The sequence below is a fragment of the Rhinolophus hipposideros genome (genome assembly GCF_964194185.1).
Source record: "Rhinolophus hipposideros genome assembly, chromosome: 20".
Taxonomy (NCBI): Eukaryota; Metazoa; Chordata; class Mammalia; order Chiroptera; family Rhinolophidae; genus Rhinolophus; species Rhinolophus hipposideros.
Window position 1 is genome coordinate 14,701,493 of NC_138066.1, and position 21,353 is coordinate 14,722,845.

The window sequence follows — 21,353 nt, forward strand, 5'->3', positions numbered from 1 at the left end:
AAGTACTAACTGAATATGGTAATAAATCAGGGATTCATTTTGTAACCTCTAGGATGACCACCAAAAATGTATGCAAAAATTTATAATCAAGTCAATTCTCTCTCTTTCCCCATATGTTAGGCAGAATAATACATCCTAACATGTCTATGGCCTAATCTCTGGAATTTGTGAATATGTTAGGTTACCTGATAAAGGGAAATTAAGGTTGCAGATGAAATTAAGATTGCTGGTCAGCCAATTTTAAGATAGAGAGAGCAGCCTGGATTATCCAGGTAAGCCCAGGGTAAGCACAAGAGTCCTTACAAGTGGAAAAAGGAGAAAGAAGAGAAGAATCAGAGGGAGATGTGACTATGGAGGAATAGTCAGAGAGATGCAACATTGCTGGCTTTGAAGACATAGAAAGGAAGCCCCAAGCCAAAAAATGTAGGCAGCCTCTGGAAACTGGAAAAGGCAAGGAAACAGATTCTCCCCAAGAACATCCAGAAATCAATGCATCCCTACCAACACTTTGATGTTAGCGCATTGAGACTCGTGTCAGACTTCTGCCCTTCAAACTGTAAGATAAATTTTTGTTTGTTTTAAGCCATTAATTTTGTGGTGATTGTTACAGCAGCAACCAAAAACCTAATACACTCCCTTTACTTCCCTAATCCAATTACCATCGGTAGCTAGACCATTACAATAGCTTCCAAACTGGTTTCCCATCCACTCTTGCCTCCCTCAGAACTATTTTCTATACCACAACAGAAATCATTTTTCAAAACACAGATCAGATTTATTGATCTCACTGAAAACTGTTCAGGACTTTCTTTTGCTCTTTAATAAAGACTAAAATTCTTACTGCATATTTCTCCGGCCTCCTCTTTCACCACTCTCCCCTTTCAGACATACTGGCCTTCTTTCAATTCTTGATATGCATTATGCTTCTTTGTGCCACATGGCATTCACTTGTTGTAGTTCTGCTTATCCTAGTTCCTCTCTACTCCACTATTCCCTAAGAACTAATTAACTTCTCATCCTTCAGGATCAGCCAAATCTTTCCTCAGGAAAGCCTTCCCTGAATCCCAGCTGGGTCATCTTCATTTTTTATACATTTACAATACTACATACCTTTCCTTTTTTACATTTGTGTAATCATTTGATTAATGTCTGTGTTCACTACTAGTCTGTAAACTCCATGAGGGCAAGGATCTTGTCTGTATTTGTCTTTCTGTAGACAAGAGCAGTGCAGTGTCAAAAAAACAGGTACTCAATAAATACTGAGTGAGGGGCGGCTGGATGGCTCAGTTGGTTAGAGGTCGAGCTCTTAACAACAAGGTTGCCGGTTCAATTCCCCCATGGGATGGTGGGCTTCGCCGCCTGCAACTAAAAATTGAAAACAGCGACTGGACTTGAGCTGAGCTGCGCCCTCCACAACTAGATTGCAGTACAATGACTTGACTTGGAGCTGATGGGCCCTGGAGAAACACACTCTTCCCCAACATTCCCAAATTAAAAAAAAAAAAAAAAAAAAAGATGTTTAAAAATAATAATATTAAAAAATAAATACGGATTGAACAACCTGAAGCTGAAGTTGAATAATATTTATGTCAACTATAATTTAATATATGTAGTCACAGAATGTGGAGTACAGCATAGGGAATAGTCAATGGAATTGTAATAGATATATGATGTCAGAGGGGTAGTAGATTGGAGGCGGTGGGTTATCACTTTGTGAGGAGTAAAATGTCTAACTAGTGCATGGTTTTGTACACCTGAAACCAATTTAAAAAAAAAATACTGATTGAATGACAGCTTGGTAATGTGTATAAAGCTCTTAGTTCAGTGGCAGGCACATATGACACATAAATGAGAGTCTCATCTATATGCAGATACATAAACGCGTACCTTTCACATTCAAGATTGACATTTTATCTTTAGGCCACTAACTATCACAGTGTCTTTCTAGTACTTTTTATGTATTCTCATTCATTTGTAGATAAATATACACTTACCTTTTTTTCTCTGTTAGATTATATCATGTACTTTGTCCTGTGAGGCGTTTTCTAACATCACACATGATATTGCTAGTGTAATATGCGACAATTTATTGTTTTCCCTATTGATTGATGGGCAATTACATTATTTCTAGGTTTTGGTGTTTTTTTGTTTTGTTGTGTTTTTTACTTTTACAAATAATGCTGCAGTGAACAAATGTTATATGTTTTTGTACATAGATTTAGAACTTAAGATAGGTTCTTGGAAGAGGAATTGTTGCATCAGTAGTTATAAGCATTTTAAATTTAATAAATTTGTCTTCCTAAAAGGCTTTACCAGTTTACCATGAGCAGCATATGAAAACCCCTTTCCCATATCCTCACCAACATTAGAAAGCAACCATCTTTAATTTTGCCAACCATAAGGACAAAACAGTCTTGTTTAATTTGCATTTTTCTGATTACTAGTGAAATAATGCACTATTTCTGACATTACACACATTTATAGTTCTGTGAATTGTTCATGTGTACCCTTTGCCCATTTTTCTAGTGGGTTGTCTATCTTTCTCTTATTAATTTGTAGGAGATCTTTTTAAATCTGGCTGTGTAACTCTCTGCTATATATGTTACTAATTTTTCTCTTAGTCTATTACTTATCTTTTTTACTTTACTAATGGTGTCTTGCATTGTATATAAATTATGTGTGTATGTTTTAACTTATACAGCTATGTCTGTCACTTTCTTATGGCTTCTGGGTTAGGTGTCTTACTTAGGATAGTCTACCCCAAAGTTATAAAAATATTATTTATTTTTTTCTAACATTTTTTTGTAATTTTGTGATTTCATTTTAGCTCTCTAATCCATCTGGAACTTATTTTTGTGTGTAATGTGAGGGAGTAGTCTAAGTTTTTTCCAGATAAGTTTTCCACAGCATTTATTGACTAGTTCATCGTTTCCCCAGTGCTTCAACATGCTGTATTTTTCAAAAATTAAATCCCCACTTTTCCATAAATTTGTTTCTAGACTCTTTTTCATGTCAAAACCAAATGTTTCTAATTAGTGACTTTACAGTATCATATTAGAATTCTTTCAATTTCAAGTAACAGAAACCCAGTTCAAATTAGGAAATTTATGGCCTATGAAACCAGGATATCCAAGGCAGATCTATTTTCAAGCAGGATTGTATCCAGGGGCTCAGATGATGTCATCAGACTCTATCTCTTCATGGGTCAGACTCTCTCCACCTGATGGCACAATAACCATTGGTAGCCCTGGGCACACACTAATAACCACAAAAAAGGTCTAATAACCACAAAAACGGAGGCCATCTTTCCTGAGAGTTTTGGCAGAAAAGGTCTGGGTTGGACTCTGATCAACCTAACTTTGATCACATGTGTATCCCTTCAACCAAAGCTGCTGGGCTCCTGATTGGCCAGGCCTCTATCACATGCCCAACCCTGTTGCGAAATTGGAGTCCACCCTACTTCAACCACAAGGAATGGCTTCCCCTCGGAGATATTATTACCAAATGTATTGAGAAGGGGCTCTCAAAAGCATGGAAGTCTAGTACATATGTGGCTTTGCTGTCTGGTAAGCCAGATTCCCACCCACACATATTAAGGCATTATTTTTCAAGATTTTCAAGAATATCCTGGCTATTTCGTACACATTTTCCTCATATAAACTTTAGAATTGGCTGTTAAGTTCCATAAAAAATATTGTTGGTTTTGTTTTTTTTTTAATTAGGATTGTGTTGGGTTTATAGCTTCATTTAGGGAGACTTGACATCTTTACAGAACATTAAATTTCCTCACCCAAGTAAATGGTATGTCTTGCCATTTGTTTACGATTTCTTTTATGCCCTTAAGTAAAGTTTTATTGTTTTGTTTGTTTGTTTTACAAGAGAACAAATCCACTTTATTTACTTTTCTGTAAGTTTAAATCCTTGAGGGGTAGAGCATTACAGGATTCTGTGTCCTATGGCCTTAGCAGGGATGTGGCTTCTGAATTTGGCACGAACCATTCCACTTGCCCAAGTTTACTCTGGTTTGCCCAAGATTACTCTGGTTTTGTTCGTTTTGCCACCAGGAGTCACTATGTTGTTCTTGGCCTTGTACACATAAGCACATCTCTTGCCCAGACAGAATTCAGTTTCATCTCGAGCATAAACACCTTTAATTTTGAGAAGATCTGTGTGCTCTCTCTCTGGTTCCAGAGACCCCTCTTATAGCCAGAAAAAAAGGCCTGGGATCACTGCCTTCCAGACATATTTGTCGTTTTAGAAATCCTGTTCCCAGCAGGCCTCCACAGGCTCCAAGATCGCAGGCGGGTTGGGGGGAAAGCTATCATTTTCTTTATATAGATCTTGTACATTTCCTCTTAGATTTAGTCTTACTGTTGTAAGGTTTTTGTTGCTATTGTAAATAAGACTTTTGCCCCCCCCCTCCATTACATTCTCTGATAATTGGTGGTATAAATAAAAGCCAAGACTTTATAAAAATCATCTTATAATTGGTCACCTAACTGTACTTTCACATTAATTCATCATTTTTATGCCAATTCACTTAGAATTTTTAGGTAAGTAGCTATATATGCAGATAGTAATCCTCCTTTCCAATATTTGTGCCTCTTATTTTGCTTTTTAGTTATCATAGCATTAGTTAGATCTCAGTGCAACGTTGAATAGTACAGTCTTTTAAGACATTTGCCATAGGTTTATAATACATACCCTTTTTCGATTTAAGGAAGTCCTCCTATTTTCTATCATAAATAGGTGTTGAATTTTACCAATACTTTTTTGATATATTGTGGGAGGAATGATCGTTTTCTTTTTCTCTTTTAAATCTGTTAATATTGGATTTATATCAGTAGATTTACTGAAGTTGAACTGTTTGGAAGATAAACTGTTTATCATCTATCATTTTAACATATGGCTAGATTCAATTTGCTAATGTTATTTTTAGATCTATGTTCATAAGTGGTATTAGCCTACATGTTGTTTTTTGTGCTCTATTTGTCAACTCTTGGTATCAGGGTTATTGTAGCCTCATAGGCTGAATTGGAGAGCTTCCCATCTTTTTCTGTGCTCTGTAATAGTTTACATAATGTAGGGATTATTTAATTCTTAAAAGCTGGTAGAAAAATCCTGTAAACCTGTGTAGACCTGGTGCCTTATTAAGTTGAAATATTTCCTTTTTTCTGTTTAATTTTTGTCAGATTAATATGCATTAATAGTGTAAAAAGTCAAATAGTACTTTAAAGCCTATAAAGAAAAACAGCAACTCTCTGTCTCACTCTTCCCCATTCCTATTCTCCAAAGATTGCTACTTAAAATTGTTTTAATTGTTTCTTCTGGCATTTAATTTCATAGTATTATAAACAGTATGCTAACTCTGCTATTTCTTGAATTTTTAGTTTTAGATGTCAAATTTTGCTCTCCTACCCCCACTCACATGTATGTATGTACTTTGTTTTTCCCTCATTCTCTCATTATAACTATATTATAATTTATAATATAACTAATAGAATATGATATTGCTTAAACCAATATTCAATACATACTTCATTATGTCTGTAAATATTGCTCATATGAACCACGAAATATACTTTGAATTATATTTCCTTTCTTGTACAACTCTTGTTTTCCCTGGAGTTAATAATTGCCTTCATTTTATTTGTTTTGTTTTGTTTTTTTTTTTTATTGGGGAAGGGGAACAGGACTTTATTGGGGAACAGTGTGTACTTCCAGGATTTTTTTCGAAGTCAGGGTGTTGTCCTTTCAATCGTAGTTGTGGAGGGCACTGTTCAGTTCCAGGTCCAGTTGCCGTTGTTAGTTGAAGGGGGCGCAGTCCACCATGCCTTGCGGGAGTCGAACCGGCAACCTTGTGGTTGAGAGCCCACTGGCCCATGTGTGAATTGAACTGGCAGCCTTCGGAGTTAGGAGCACGGAGCTGAGCCACCGGGCCAGCTCCATTTTATTTGTTTTGTGTATCCCCAAACTTGTCTACTTAAGAACAAGTCGGGGAGGCCTGGCCAAAAAAAATTTAAAAATTAGCTCTGAAGAGCTGTTTATAAAACTATTCAATCATAATCTAAAGTGACCAAAAAAAGATTTAAACTTCTAATTGCCATGTCCATGCCTATCAAATAAAAGTATGACCTGAAACTAATACAAAATAAACAGAGAAAAAAAATTTTTTAAGTATAAATTGGGCCTTTAATGCTTAAAACCAGACATACAGTTTTCTTTCTTGCTGTTTTTAGTCTTTGAGGAATGTTTTACCAAATTTGATGCCTTTCATCAGTATGGAAGACCTTTTGAGACAGATGACATCCCCCTGCTTGATAATCTGTAATGTCCTGGGGAATCCTTAAGACTCACTATCCACACTCATTGACTTACCGTTTGTTTTGATTTTGTACTGATTCAACTAGAATACCTCGTGCCAGAAAGAGAAGAAGGGCTCAAAGCCTAATGGATTTATGTAAAAAAGAACATAGGAACTGGTCTGAAGAGGTTCCCACTGGCCAAATTTGGGATAATTTGAGCATCAAAAAATATAATGATGTAATGGTTTATAACAATGAATTTTTTTAAAGGCCATGGTGATGCTCAAATAAATACATAAATAAGTAAAAGAAAGAAAGGAGGAAACACTTATCTTTACAGAAGCACATCAATGAATAAATTTAGAAGTAATGATAGAATTAGAAAATCACCATTTTGTAATCCCTGGTGTAATAACTGATTCTGGCAACGATAGTTAATGGATGCTGAAACCATTAGAAGAAAGATCTCTGGGAAACAGTTTATTCACAAGGTCTCAAAATATGGCCCCAAAGATTACTTAAGTACAATGGGAGAGGTATCTTTATATTGGAGAAATCCAATAGTCACCACTTTAACCAAGTGATCAAACTTAGCGTCACCAGTAGTAGAAATTACGTGACATTATGTCTCCTGATTTGAAACAAGAAGTATACAGATTTAACTATGTACTAATAGTCTTGACAAAAGTTGTTTATTCTGAATCTAATCATGAGGAAACAATGAGGTAAAACCAGAATGTGGAACATTTTCTTGTCCTCGAGTCTTCAAAAAAATTAGTCATGAAAAACAAAACAAAAAAATTGTGGTAGTGTCTCAAAAGAGACTGAAGAGAAATAACAACTAAATTTAATACATGAGAATCTTGATCCTGAATCAAGTTAGGGTAAGAAAAAGATATGAAAGACACTTTAGGAATAATGGGGGAAATTTAAATATTTGGTTTAGTATTAATTTTTTAAACATGATAATGATATTATGATATCAAGATATAAAAGAATGTCCTTACTCTTAGCAGGTGAACTCCCAGGATGACTGCACTTACTTTGAAATGCTTCAGGAAAAAATGTGTATATATATGTATGTGTGTGAATTATTAAGACACTGTTTCTCAGCTCCAATCTTCTGTGCTCTATCCTGGGGCTGGGGCTTTCTGCTTTGCCAATTACTCCAAGAGAGGCTTTGCTTCTCTAGGGCTCTAGAGAGATAAGCAAGGCTGGAAGAAGAAGGAACTTGCTTCTTTCTCTTTGCTTCCGAATTAGAATCTACATGCCAAAAAATGAAGTTGGACCTTTACCTTACATCACATACAAAAACTAATTCAAAATGGCTCAAAGACCTAAACTTAAGAGCTAAAACTATAAAACTCTTAGAAGAAAACATAAGGCAAAAGCTTATGACATTGTATTTGGCGATGCTTTCTTAGATATGACACCAAAGGCACAGGCAATGAAAGGAAAAATAGACAAATTGGACTTAATGAAGATTAAAACATTTTGAGCATCAAATGACAATATCAGCAGAGTAATGGGAAAAGAATATTCGCAAATTAGATACCTGACAAGGGATTAATATCCAGACTATGTAGAGAACTCCTAAGACTCAACGACAGCAAAAAAAAAAAAACAAAAAAAAAACCCCAAAACCCCAATTAAAAAATGGGCAAAGGACTTAAATAGTTAATAGAAATAGCATTTCTCCAAAGAAAAGATACAAAATGTCAAAGAACACATTACAAGATGCTCTTAGCATTACTAATCATTAGGGAAACGCAAAGCAAAACTACGATAAGGTATCGTTTCACATTCATTAGGTTGGCTACTATTAAAAAAGGAAAACAGACAATAGTAACAAGTGTTGAGAATGTGGGGAAATTAGAGCACCTGTGCATGTTGGTGGGAAAGTAAAATGGTACAGCAACTATGGAAAACAGTATATGGCAGTTCCTCAAAAAATTAAAAACAGAATTACTATATGATCCAGAAATCCCACTTTTAAGTTTATACTCAAAAGAATTGAAAACGGGACTTGAACAGATATTTTGCACACCTATGTTCATAGCAGTATAATTCACAATAGCCAAAAATGGAAACAACCCAAATGTCCATTGACGGATGGATGGGTAAACAAAATGTGGTGTATACATGCAATAGAATATTATTTAGCTGTCAAACGGAATGAAATTCCGGTACATGCTACAATATGGATGAACCTTGAAAACAAGATGCTAAGTGATATACGCCAGACATAAAACAGACATATATTGTATGAGTTCACTTACATGGAGTACCTAGAATAGACAAATTCATAGAAACAGAAAGTAGAATAGAAGTTACCAGCGGCTGGGGAGAGTGAAGAATCGAGAGCTTAACGAGTCTGTACAAGTTTGGGATGGTGAAAAAGTTCTGGAAACAGATAGTGTTAATGATTGCATAATACTACATATGTACTTAATGCCATCGAACTATATACTTAAAACTGGTTAAAATGATAAATTTTGTATATTTTACCATAATAAAAAATTAATTAGAAAAGTCGTTCCACCTCACTTCCTCAAATTTTTATCATAACATTCCAGGAGAAAATTTACAATATTAAAAAAAGAAAGAACATCCATTTTTCTTTTCAAAACTTTAAATTAATTACTGAGTTAAACTTGGTGCCCAAAGTAAAGAATGAATTATTGCAGCTTAGGTCTTACACTGAACAATTACAAAACATTGAATTTACCATCGTGTTGGATTAAGAGGAAAGAATATCCATTTTTAGGCAAGAAGAGTTTTGCTATTATTACTGTTCACCTCAACCTTTTAGTTTGAATAGGATTTTCAGGTTTAACTTAATTTAAAACAATGCAAAAACAAAGAGAACAACGAACAGACTCTATGGAACACCAGATGTGCATGAGATATTGTCCTCTTATTTTCTGGACTGGAATAAATTTAAAACAGGCAAGCACACCTTTTGAACTAAATAAAATCTTTCCCAATTTTTCTTTTTGTGTTACTAATTTTGAGTTTTTTCTACATTGTATTTAAGTACCAATAAAATCCTATTTGATATTAACTTATTATATATAACAAAGTAATGTTTTGTGAAATTCCAATATATACATACACAGATGTACCTTACTGAAACACAATGTAAAAAGTATTTCTTATGGTGGGTCTTTGTAAACAAAAATTTGAAAAACATTTTCTAAACATTCTACAGTTTTTATTTTGACTTCCTCTTTGACTTAGAGTTACTTAAGAGAATTTTTAGTTTCCATGTTAATTCATATTTGCTTCGTAGCCAGAGAGTATAGTCTAGGTTATTCTGTACTACTTCTCCTTATTGGAAAAGGATGCATTCTCTATTACCAGTGTGTGTGTATGTTTGTGTATTTATATGTTAGATCAACTTTATTAATTTTGTTATATAGAGCGTTTGCATACAGTACTTATTTTTTTAATTTTTCAAGTTGAAATTTTAGATTTACTTGCAAAAATAGTACAAAGAATAGCTGTGTAATATCCCTCTTTTAGATTCCCCAAATGTTAACATTTCACTACATTTACTTTATGATTTATGCACCCACCCTTTCTCCCTCTCTCCATCTTTCACCCCTCACCCCCCAACCTCTCTGCTATGGCAGCCATTCAACCCAGGTATTTTCAACACAGTTTAAGTGGAGAGTATGCCTTGGTCCAAAGACTGTGTATTGTGTCATTCTCCACACCCACACTTCTATATGATGTGTTATTCGTTGGCTAGTAATTATGAGATAAAGAATAAAAAATTAACACTCTGTTCTCTAAATAGACATTCCAGTCCCTGTCTTGGAGACAAGATTTCCTTCCCAGTCACTATGTAATACATAGAACCTTATGTGTCCCAACGTTTTGCAGGCAGTCATTACTGTTTCAAGTGCAATGGTAAGGAGCTTTCCTTGAAATAATAAACTTGTGCTTTTTTCGTTTGTTTGTTTGTTTCTCCATGAAGATATGAGGATGAGATGTTTTTAAATAGGCTTTCTAGGGGTTACCTTGTGGGAAAGGACCCCAACGCTCCCCTTTTCTACAGAGAAAAAGGAAACAAAAAATTTCAGGAGAAGGATTACATGGGAGCCACAGTTCTGTACTCTAAGGTAAGAAACTCCCAGCCCAGCAGGAGGGGTTATTTCAACAATTTCACAATGTGTATTTCCTCAGAAGATAGAGCCTTATTGCTGAATGATATAGCCAGTGGTAGCTTTGTCTATAATTTGTGGATTGGACTTGAAAAAGAAAACTGGCAGAATTCTGCTGTTGGTTATGTTCTGAAACAAAAGGTAGTTTGTATTATGTGTCCTGAATTCCATCAAGAAACTTCTATTCCTGTATTTGTTCAAACACCTTATAGCAATAGGCTTATTGGACCCCTTGTCCTGCCTTGCTCATTCATGTCTGTCAGCTCATTGAATTGTATGCCATTTTTGTCTGAATGACTCATAAGGCTATTCATTTGATAGTCCCGATTTAGAGAGCAGCTAGATTTTTGATTATCCACAGTGTTAGCTACAACCTGTATGACTTAGATTAAGTTATTAATAGAAAGGAAAATAAGCTCAATTGCCACTGCCCAGTTGAACTCCATTTTGAAGGTTGTTAACAAATAGTTAAAATTTTACTAATCATCAAGGAGCTAGATTTTGACGAGGAATAGTGGCTTTTATCAACCTATTGCTCTTGTTGTCCTACTTCCATAGTAGGAACTGGAACCAAGTCCATGAGAGACTTCTTTCCATAACTTTTTAGAGATAAGTATGGGCTTAAAGCAAGAATGCATCACTCCCTTGGACCAGGTCTGTGATCTTGTGTATTAAAAGAATGACTGTAAATTTGAAGGTGGACCCCTACTCTGAATCTTTAACTGCCTATGCTTAAATTTTTGAATTAGTTTTCTGAAAACTATCAGACCTACAATTGCAACTTCTATAATTAATAAAAGTCCTGCTTGGTAATGTTATAACCAAGTATTTAGCTGAATAATATAAGCATTAGTGATTGCTAAAGAATTGAAATCCATTCGATGCAATAATGATCCACTGATAAATGGCGTAATAGTTCTTTTTCATAGCTAATCTCTTCCCCTTTATTCATGTGCATCATAAATGTGATCACATGGGAAGTTGTTTATGGAAAACAAGTAAAATAAAAAGTGAAATCAGACAAAAAGTTAAGGTTTGCTCTGGATGAGAAGGGAGATGAGCCTATTTCATGAAGCTAGTATTTTGGTGATTACGGTACTTTGCAATTTTCTATAAAGCTGCTATTTTTTTTCTTTTTTTAAAATAATATTTGTTGTCTTTGATTGCAAATGTAATATATGTTTACATGGAAAAGATAGAGAAGCATAAAGAGTAAAAAAAAAAATCCCATAACCAATGATAGGTACTGTTAACATTCTTGCTTATATCCATCCAGCCAATTTTTCCTCTGAAAATATGTTTTTCTTTTACGAATTTGGGATAATGCTATACTTAATGTTTTGTAACCTGCTTTTTTTCCCTCGACAATTTATTGTAATCATTTTCTCATGTTATTAAATTTTCCAGTAGAACATGATTTTTTACGGCTGGCTTAGTGTTCCATTACAGAGAACTATACTTGATTTAACATCTAATGTTGGCAGATTGTTTTGTATCATAAAGCTGCAAGGAGCATCTTTCTATGTAAATATTTGTACACATCTGCTTATTTCCTTAGGATTAAATTCCTAGAAGAGAAATTGCTGGGTCAATTGAATGCATTTTTTTAAAGCCTTTGATACTTGATGCTCAGTTGTTCTCCAGGGAAGTTAACATCCCTTCTAGCAGAGTATGAGAATGTTCATTTCTCTTCATCCTAAGCTATACCAATTATTATGGTTTTATTATTATAACTTTATCTATTTATTTTGGAATAGGAAATGTGTTTATACATACATACTTAGAACTCAAAAAGTGCAAGAGTATACATGTAGTCTACCTCTTCTGTCCCCTAACCACCTAGTTTTCCCATACCCAGAAGCTAGCAATGTTAAATGTATCTTTCCAGAGGTACTTTGGCATCTATAAATAAATACAAATAATCTTCCACTCCTGCACACACATACCGTTTTTATATAAACAACAGTCTATATGCACTCTTTAGCACTGCATGTTTGTTTGTTTGTTTGTTTGTTGTTTTTTTTAAGGAGGGCGAAGCTCACAGTGGCCCATGTGGGGATCGAACCGGCAACCGTGTTGTTATTAGCACCACGCTCTAACCAACTGGCCACCGCCAGCACTGCATGTTTTTTACTTAATAATATCTTAAGATCATTTTTACATGAGTGCATAAAGTGCTTCCTTATTCTTTTTTTTTTTATGGCTACATGGTTTTCTGTTATATGGATATAATAGTAATTTATTTAATTAACCCTATAGACCAATATTTGTTTCCTATCTTTTGCTATTTCAAACAATTTTGTGATGAGAAACTTTGCATGTATGTTATTTTGCACATACCTATAGGATAAATAATTATATCTGTAAGATAAATTCCTAGAAGAGGAATTGCTGGTCGATGGAGATATATATATATATTAGTTAAATTGCCCTCCATAATCATGAGACCAATTTACACGCCCATGAGCAACATACATATGAGAATACTAATTATCCCACTCCTTTGCCACCTCAGTGTCCTATCAAATTTTTTTTGCCAAACTGATAAATAAAAAATGGCATCTCGGTAGAGTTTTAATTTGCATTTTGCTGATTATACATGATGTTGAGCATTTTTTTCATATGTTTAAGAGCCATTTATATTTCCTATTAGAATTGTTCATATCGTTTGTTTATTTTCCTATGGAATGTTTGGTTTGTCATCTTATTGATCTGTAAGAACTGTTCATAAAATAAAGAAATGAGTCCTTTGCCTGTAATGTGAATTGCAAATATTTTTTTCAGTTCAATGTTTGCCTTTAGATCTTGCTTTTATTGGTTTTTGCTGTAAAGAAATTTTTTATTTGTATGTGGTCAAATGTATTAAATTTTTATGACTTCTGAATTTCGTATCATAACTAAGAAGGTATTCCTCACTCAAACATGACTTTGGACTATTCCTATAGTTTCTTCTAGTGCTCTTATAGTTTTGTTTTTACATTAAGATTCGGATCTATTTGGAATTTATCCTAATGAAAGTTTTATCATCTATAGACAGCCAGCTTTATTTTTACTCATTAGCTACCTACTTGTCCCAATATTTATATTAAATAATCCCCATCTTTGCTCCAGTGATTTGAGATGCCACTTTTATGATTATTATTAATCCTTGCCAATTTGGTGATAAAAAAAAAAAGTAGCCCTTTTCTGCATTCATTTTCATATATCTGGCTATCTATATGTGAATTAACCATTTGTTTCCTAGATATCATAGTGTTTCTTCTTTTGTGAATTTCTCTTTGTGCCACTCACTCTTTGTTATGTTCCTTGGTTTTCATTCTCCTTTAGTATTGTTTGTAGCTGAAGCCGTGTCTGATGCTGCTATCTTCAAAGTGCTTTGAATATTTGTTTCCTCACTTGATCTTTACAGCTTTGCTCTAAGTAGTTAAAAATGAAGCCGAAGCTAGTGAAGCACAAAGAGATCCAGTAACATTCCCAATTTCATACAGTCTTTAGCAGTAGAGCCCCTATTATCTGAAAAAATACTTTCAAGATGCTAGTTTCCATTTATACCTTTAACTGGTTCATCGTTTTGCAGGGAGTATCGCACTCGAGGCCTAACACTGAGGACATTTCGCTGTGTTATGCCAATCGCTCTGCAGCCCTCTTCCACCTGGGTCAGTATGAAGTGAGTATCAGGATGCCTGGTGTGATTGGAGAGGGTCTGTACGGGGTTCGCTGGAGGACTAGACCTTCGTCTCTGCTTGTACCTTGGGACACTAAAATTGGGCCAATTGGTTGAATTGGAAGCAAATTGATATCCTACCAAACTTGTTCTTTCTCCTGATTCATTTCACCTATTGGAGGTGATTATGTGAAGGTCGTATTTGTTGACAAGAGAGTCATGGCACATTCCACAGGGCAATGGACTATATCCAATGGGTCAGCAATTCTCAGTGTCGAGATCAGCTGTGAGATAAGGTGCTAATGATATTTCAGGTTCCAAGTGATTGCAAACTATTTACCTGTTTGGGATAGATATCAAGATTATTCCTGCAATAATATAGCTGACCCTCAATATGCATTTTGAGTGGGGAAGTAAAAATTGCCATGAAATGCCTGTGTATGCCTAAGGGCGGGGGAGGCTTTGGATGAGTGGCTTTCTCCTCATCCCCTAACTGGAGGTCTAAGGACAAGCTCTAAAATGCCATTTTGGTACACCCATTTCAGAATTCCACAGAAATTTAAATTATGCCCTAGAATTTAGAACTACTTGAATAGTTACAAGTTCAGCTTTATTGTCCTTTGGACTAAAAAAAAAAAAAAAAGAGCAAGAATCTAACTCTAGGCCCTAAGCAAGAGAGTCCTGGACTACTGAAAACAGTGGTTAGAAGAACTTGTGACTGGAAGAACATTTAACCCTCTTAACTTCCCTATATTGGTTATTTCTATTTCCTTTCTTATAATAATGATTACCATACATTGAGCACATACAATGTTCAGGCACTATTTTCAGCACTTTAGATACATAACTTTATTTTTATCCATATTTCAACCCTGTGAGGTATTATTTCCCCTGTTTTCACATGAGAAAACTAAGACACTGAGAAATTAAGTCGCTTGGTCAAGGTCATACAGCTAGTAAGAGGCAAAGTCAGTATCGGAATGCAGGTCTGTTTGGCTTCAAAGACTGCCCTTTTAATCCCCACACTATAATTTCCTATCTGTAAGACTTTTTTCCTCAAAACCAGAAATATTTAATAAGATAGTTAAACCTAATCTCTTTAGCATGGATTTCTTATCACTCAATTAAAAGATCACACAGTAGAATATGATATAAGGAAACAAGCACATGACTGTAGTTGCTCCATTTTCAATAATCCTTCACTTTCCTGTAGATTTGTGCTAAGACTTTCAGTAGATATTGAAGAGTAAGGACCAAGGATCAGTGTGGGATTTCCTTCCTGTTTTCAGACGTGTCTTGAAGACATCATCAGAGCACAGATGCATAAATATCCGGAAAGATTGCAACCCAAGCTGATGCTGCGGAAGGCAGACTGCCTGGTGACTCTAGGGAGACTACAGGAGGCAAGCCAGACCATCAGTGATCTCGAAAGGAACCTCGCTGCCAACCCAACCCTAGCAGCTCCCCAGTTTCAGATTCTGCAGAGAACCCTTAGTCGTCTGAAAATGAAGGTACAAGAAAAGGAGAATCTCACAGAAACCTTCCCAGAAGCTCTAACCAAAGCCTTTGAGGATATGGACCTAAGGGAAGAGAATGAACAAATTTCCAGCGCATCATCATCTGTCAGCTTATGTACAGACCCTTTAAAAGGCCGCTATCTGATTGCCACAAAAGATATTCTCCCAGGAGAGCTCCTGGTGAAGGAGAATGCTTTTGTGAGTGTCCTTAACCCGGGAGAAATGCCTCCACTATGTCATGGCCTGGAGAGCAAGTGGGATACCAGAGTTACCAATGGGGACCTCTACTGTCACAGATGTTTGAAGCACACTTTGGCCCCGGTTCCCTGTGATGGATGCAGCTATGCCAAGTATTGCAGCCAAGAGTGTATGCAGCAGGCCTGGGATCTCTACCATAGTGTAGAATGTTCTCTAGGGGGACTGCTTCTCACACTGGGGGTCTTTTGCCACGTTGCCCTGAGGTCAACTCTTTTAGCTAGATTTGAGGATGTTGACAATGTCATAAGGAAGCTTTGTGGTGAGATTAGTAACAAGGACATCTGTTTACCTGAAATCAGGAATCTGATGCAAACACTCAGTGATGACCTAGGAGGGGAGAGTGAGGAAAATGGTGAAACGGTTGAGGCCCCAATTCCTGGATGTGATATTAATGGGAAGTATGAAAATAATTATAATGCTGTCTTCAACCTTTTGCCCCATACTGAAAACCATAGCCCAGAGCACAAATTCCTCTGTGCTCTAAGTGTTTCTGCACTGTGCAGGCAGCTAGAAGCAGCCAGTTTACAGACCCTCACAACAGGTCTGAAATCCTCTCAGCCGAAAGCAGCAATGGCTCCTGCGTTGTGTCAAGAGTTGCATATTTGGGGAGTGGCCATGCTGAGACACGTGTTACAGCTACAATGTAATGCTCAGGCAGTAACTACCATACAGCAAACAGGTAAGAGGGAAACGTTTTTTCTGCCTTACAGTATTGCTTTGGTGTAGCTAATGTTTGGGGAGAAAGACCTATAAAGGAAGCCATTAGAGTGGTTCATGGGAAAACACAGCTGTCATGTATTATCATGATTGTGCCACTGAGAAGCTTTGTGACCTTAACAAAATATTTGACCTCACTCTGCCTCAGTTTTCTCATCTGTAAAGTGGGTAGTTTCATCCGACATAACTTTACAGAGTTGTGAAGATGATGTGTTCATTTGTAAACATACTTTAAAGCTAAAAACCCTATTACCCTCTTAATTTTTGATTGTAAAGGAGAACTGAAGCAATAAAGACTACAGAAAGAACAGGGTCTGTAGTTAAGGTATCAGAATCTTAGCTCACTCGTGTGACTCAGGTACTCTCTCTTCTCTTTTCAATAGGCAAATTTTTCTCATTTTGCTGTTTAAATTTCCAAGAGAGGAATCTGGCCGAGCATAGCTTTCCACACAATATTACTGTAAGCTGTGGGCCAGCCTACATTTGCGCTGTCCACTGTCCACCTCTAGACACAGACCAGCCTCACCCTGCTTTCCTGAACCAGATCTTATATTTATATGAGGCTATTTAAGGTAGATGGGGAGGTTAGATGTGCCCAGCACCATGAGTGACATATCTAATATAATGTACTGACAGCAGACCTATTATTTCAAAAGAAAGGGTGTTTCCTGTATTTCTATCGTTCGATTTCCCTTCTAGCAGATAATGTCTTTTGATTCAATCAATTCATTGTATTTTTCTCAATTTTCTGATCAACTGTTGAGGGGAGGAATTAGATACTAACCAAACCTAGGATTGCTAAACCGATGAATATTAAATGTGGCTTAACTAAACTATACACGCTCAGCTCTTTTGATCTTCTCCTATTGGGTAATGTAGAATTTTGTCAACCTTTTGTTTGTAGATTTTTATCTTTAATTTTAATTCAGCTGCCAAGTTATGTGGTATACACGTATAGGTGTTGCACTAGAAGTGTTTTGGGGCAAAACTCTCTTCCCCGTCCTGAAGCACGTAGAGCACCCAGTAGTAGCACTGGCTTTGTACTATAAAAGCAAGCTAGTCTCTATTTTCTTCTCTGCTTTCTTTTGTTTCTGTGAGCCCTTGCTACCTTCTAAAATAAATCTGTTGAGTGTTTTTCCAGAATTATGTTTCCCCTTGGGTACATTCACTGGCATTTACAAAAATATTGTTTTCATTTTGTTTTGTTTTTCTGAATATAAAAAATAGTTTATGGGCTTCCAGATTATAGCGCAGAAACTTACTAACTCTTAATTCTATTGTGTCTTGCCTCGAAAATACTTCATAGAACATACAAAAAAGATTCAAATATCAGGAGCTCTGAAAACTGGAAACTATTGTCCAGGTAAATAGTAGCAGGGACCACTAACTCAGGCTGACTCCCTGTGGCCGAATGGCAGAACCATATGGACAAAAGAAGATGTTTTCCATCCACTTTTCTCCGTTGGTCTACTCCTTACAGTCAAAGAAATGTTTTTGTTCTGTGTATATGACATTTCATTACACTCATTTTTTTTTTTTTTAAGTAGGGTGCAGCTCACAGTGGTCCATGTGGGGATTGAATCAGCAACCTTGGTGGTGTTAGTACTACACTCTAACCAAGTGAGCTAACCAGCAACCCCTACACTCAGTTTTTTATCTGCATAGCAAATTTTGGGTAAAATTTTTCAGAGGTTGTTAAGAATGAATTTTTGGATAGCAAGAATATAGATAGCCAGGAATACCTGTATTTTTTGTGGTTAATAAGGACTGGAAAAAATAAATACATGGCATAATACTGGTTACCTGAGGTGATAGAAAGAGGATTAGAGACTCTGGCTTCATCTATACGGTTCTAATATTTTATGCATAATTTATTCTTATTCATATGATGTTTTAAAAATATATACATAGAAAAAAACCCACTCCAAGCAAACGTGCTAAAATCTTAATTAACAGTGATTAATTAATCAAAGTGGAAATATGTGTGATTACTACTTTCTTCTTTGAACTTTTCCATATTTTTAAAATTAGAAACATTCACACAGTGGTAACATTATTCTAATAAATTTAAAACAGGTTGTATACCTTTCCCATCATTCAAGGGAAAAAGAAAAACATTTTTAAAAAAACAGTTCACAGAGCAAAAGATAAGAAGATGGTAAAAAATGACTATAAATAGTAAGTATAAATGGGCTAAACTCTATTAAACGAATCTTTCAGAATGGGTCAAAAAAATTAAAATCCAACTACATTCTGTTTACAAAAGTGACACCTATAACAAAACACCACCAAAGTGTTTGGGCAAGACACGTCAGGAATCACAAAGCTTATCAGGGTATTAGTATTAATATTTCGGGGGTCACTAATAAAACTTCCTCCCACTTTTCTAAGTTTTGGCTTGGCTAATAATCAAATGAGCATGAGACAGATTCACAGGAGAAAATGTCTAAAATTATTGTGGACGTACACTGGGGTACCGTAAGAATGTGAGACCCGAGTAAGACCCGTGGTGCAGTCGAAGCTTATTTGCGATTCTGGAACTAAGGAGAAGGGGGCTTTGTGGTTTGGGACTTTGAAAGGCAGGAAGGCAGTTCACCTGAAGACGGAAAAGCAAATGTTTGGTAAATGTCTGCTGGGCATCTTTAAAAATGGGACACAGATATAACTTTGAACAAATGGGCCTTGCTAGGTTCCTCTCTGTCTATCATACACTAGTTCCTGTTAATCTATAGCTATCTGTGTTATCTTCCTTCCTGGAGCAGGTCCTCTTTCTCAGTTCCCTTTAGACAGGGGAAAGGTCAATGATTTTTCGTGTTTTGTTTCTTAAAAATAACCAGTTTAAAATAGTCAGTATCCCAAAAGTCATATTTTTGGGGTGCGAAACTCTGCTCCCCTTCAATATGAAACAGTAGAACCCAAGGTAATACGTCTAATAAAATAAAGAAGGCATTTTATTTTTATAAAATAAACTCTCCACACTGAAATATATCATCAACCTTAGCTCTCAGAAACATAGAGATTGTGTCTATAAAACAAAAATGATTAAGTATAGATGAAGAAACTGGCGAAAGCTCCATAGTTGTGAGAAACTTTCATATACCACTCTGACTTTGACTGATCAACTATATTTAAAAAAATGAAAACCTCAAAACCAATATAACATAAGCTGGGGAATTCAGTAGATATATTTATCAAAACTTGTGTCCTATAGACTAAGAATGGCAAACTTTTTCTGTAAAGGGCCAGGCATGTCCTTTGCGGCTTGGCAGGTCATATGGTCTCTTTTGCAACTACCCAGTTGCCAATGTAGCATGAAAGCAACCATAGACAATACACAAACAACTGAGCATGACTGGGTTCCAATAAAATTTTATTAAGGTCCCTGAAATTTGAATTTCTTATAATTTTTCATGTCATGAGAATTATTTTTATTTTTTCCCAACCACTTAGAAATGTAAAAATCATTCTTAGGCCACATCTGTACAAGAACAGGCAGCAGGCCGGATTTCGCCCACAGGCTACAGTTGACAGACTGATATAGACAAAGATTTGACAAATCTAAGAAATCTATTTAGGGAAAAAAATTTCCCTGAAATTGGGAACAAGGAGTGGGATATAGCCAATAATATAAATTCACTTTTAAATTTTAAGCAAATATTTAATACAATTTAAAACTATTGAATTTGAAAATACTAAGTAGACAACTTTGCAGAAAAATATAAATGGCCAAAATTTTCCCAGAAACAGGAAACATTTCAAAAACCTAGTAATTGTAGAAGAAATTGAAAAAGTTACCAAAATATTTCTGTAAAAACAAGACAGACCCACTCTTTTCCATGTGAGTTCTTTAAAACTTTTAAGGAACATAGTTAGCCACGTTTTTAAAAAAATTAAGAAAAGAAAAAATCTTTCAAGGAACACATCGTTTTTATACAATATAAACTATGCGAGGGCTTGGGGGAACCTAGAACTCTTTCCCGTTTTGCAAAGCCAACAATAAAAACTATAGACCAGTCTCACCTGTAAATGTAGGTATAGAAATCCTGAATAAATCACTGCCACATCACATCCAGCAGTTTATCAAAGGAATAATAATATATTACCAAGTACACTTTCTTCCAGAAATGCAAGGATATTTTAATTTGGAGGGCTATAAAAGGAAGCTTGGATGAATGTGGAGACATGCCATATTCTTAGATGGAAAAACTGAAGACTGCAAAAAGGGCAGTCAGTTTCCCCTCACTAACCTAATCAGTCTAATGCAGTTTCAGATAAAATCACAATTAGATACAATTAGATTTTTTCTTTTCTTTTTTTTGGGGGGGAGTAATTTGACAATGATTCTAAAGTTCGTCTTGAATAAGTGGATGAGAACAGCCTTTTTGTTTCAAAGAGTACTGAAGGGGCTTGGTACTATCAGATTTCATATCAGTATTGAGCTACAATAGTTAAAAACAGTTTGGTACTGATACGATAGCCCCCAAAAGTATTAGATTCTTTCTTCGAATCATTAAAAAGTTCAATATTTTAAAATCAAACCATACAATATCTAGGAAAAGGTAACTAAACATTTACATGGTCTAAGAAGGAGAGATTTCTAAAGTATAGAATACCAAATGTAGGAAATTTGAAGATAGCTAAACTTAACCTAACCACCAAATAGCAAAAATATTACAATCTGTAAAGAAGATAGAGGATGTGAACGAGATCCTTGAAGGAATGA

The 21,353-nt window shown here is 35.6% G+C and overlaps 1 protein-coding gene across 2 annotated transcripts in view; it reads left to right on the plus strand.

Annotated features, from left to right (window-relative positions):
• Positions 1–21,353, plus strand: part of SMYD4 (SET and MYND domain containing 4) — a 38,439-nt gene that overhangs the window by 6,182 nt on the left and 10,904 nt on the right. Inside the window, exons 3-5 of one of the 2 annotated variants that reach the window (XM_081027826.1) lie at positions 10,288–10,432; positions 14,052–14,141; positions 15,428–16,592. In XM_081027826.1, coding sequence (XP_080883952.1) covers positions 10,288–10,432; positions 14,052–14,141; positions 15,428–16,592 — 1,400 coding nt within the window. The remainder of the gene's footprint in view (positions 1–10,287; positions 10,433–14,051; positions 14,142–15,427; positions 16,593–21,353) is intronic. The other variant, XM_081027827.1, reaches the window with a different exon arrangement.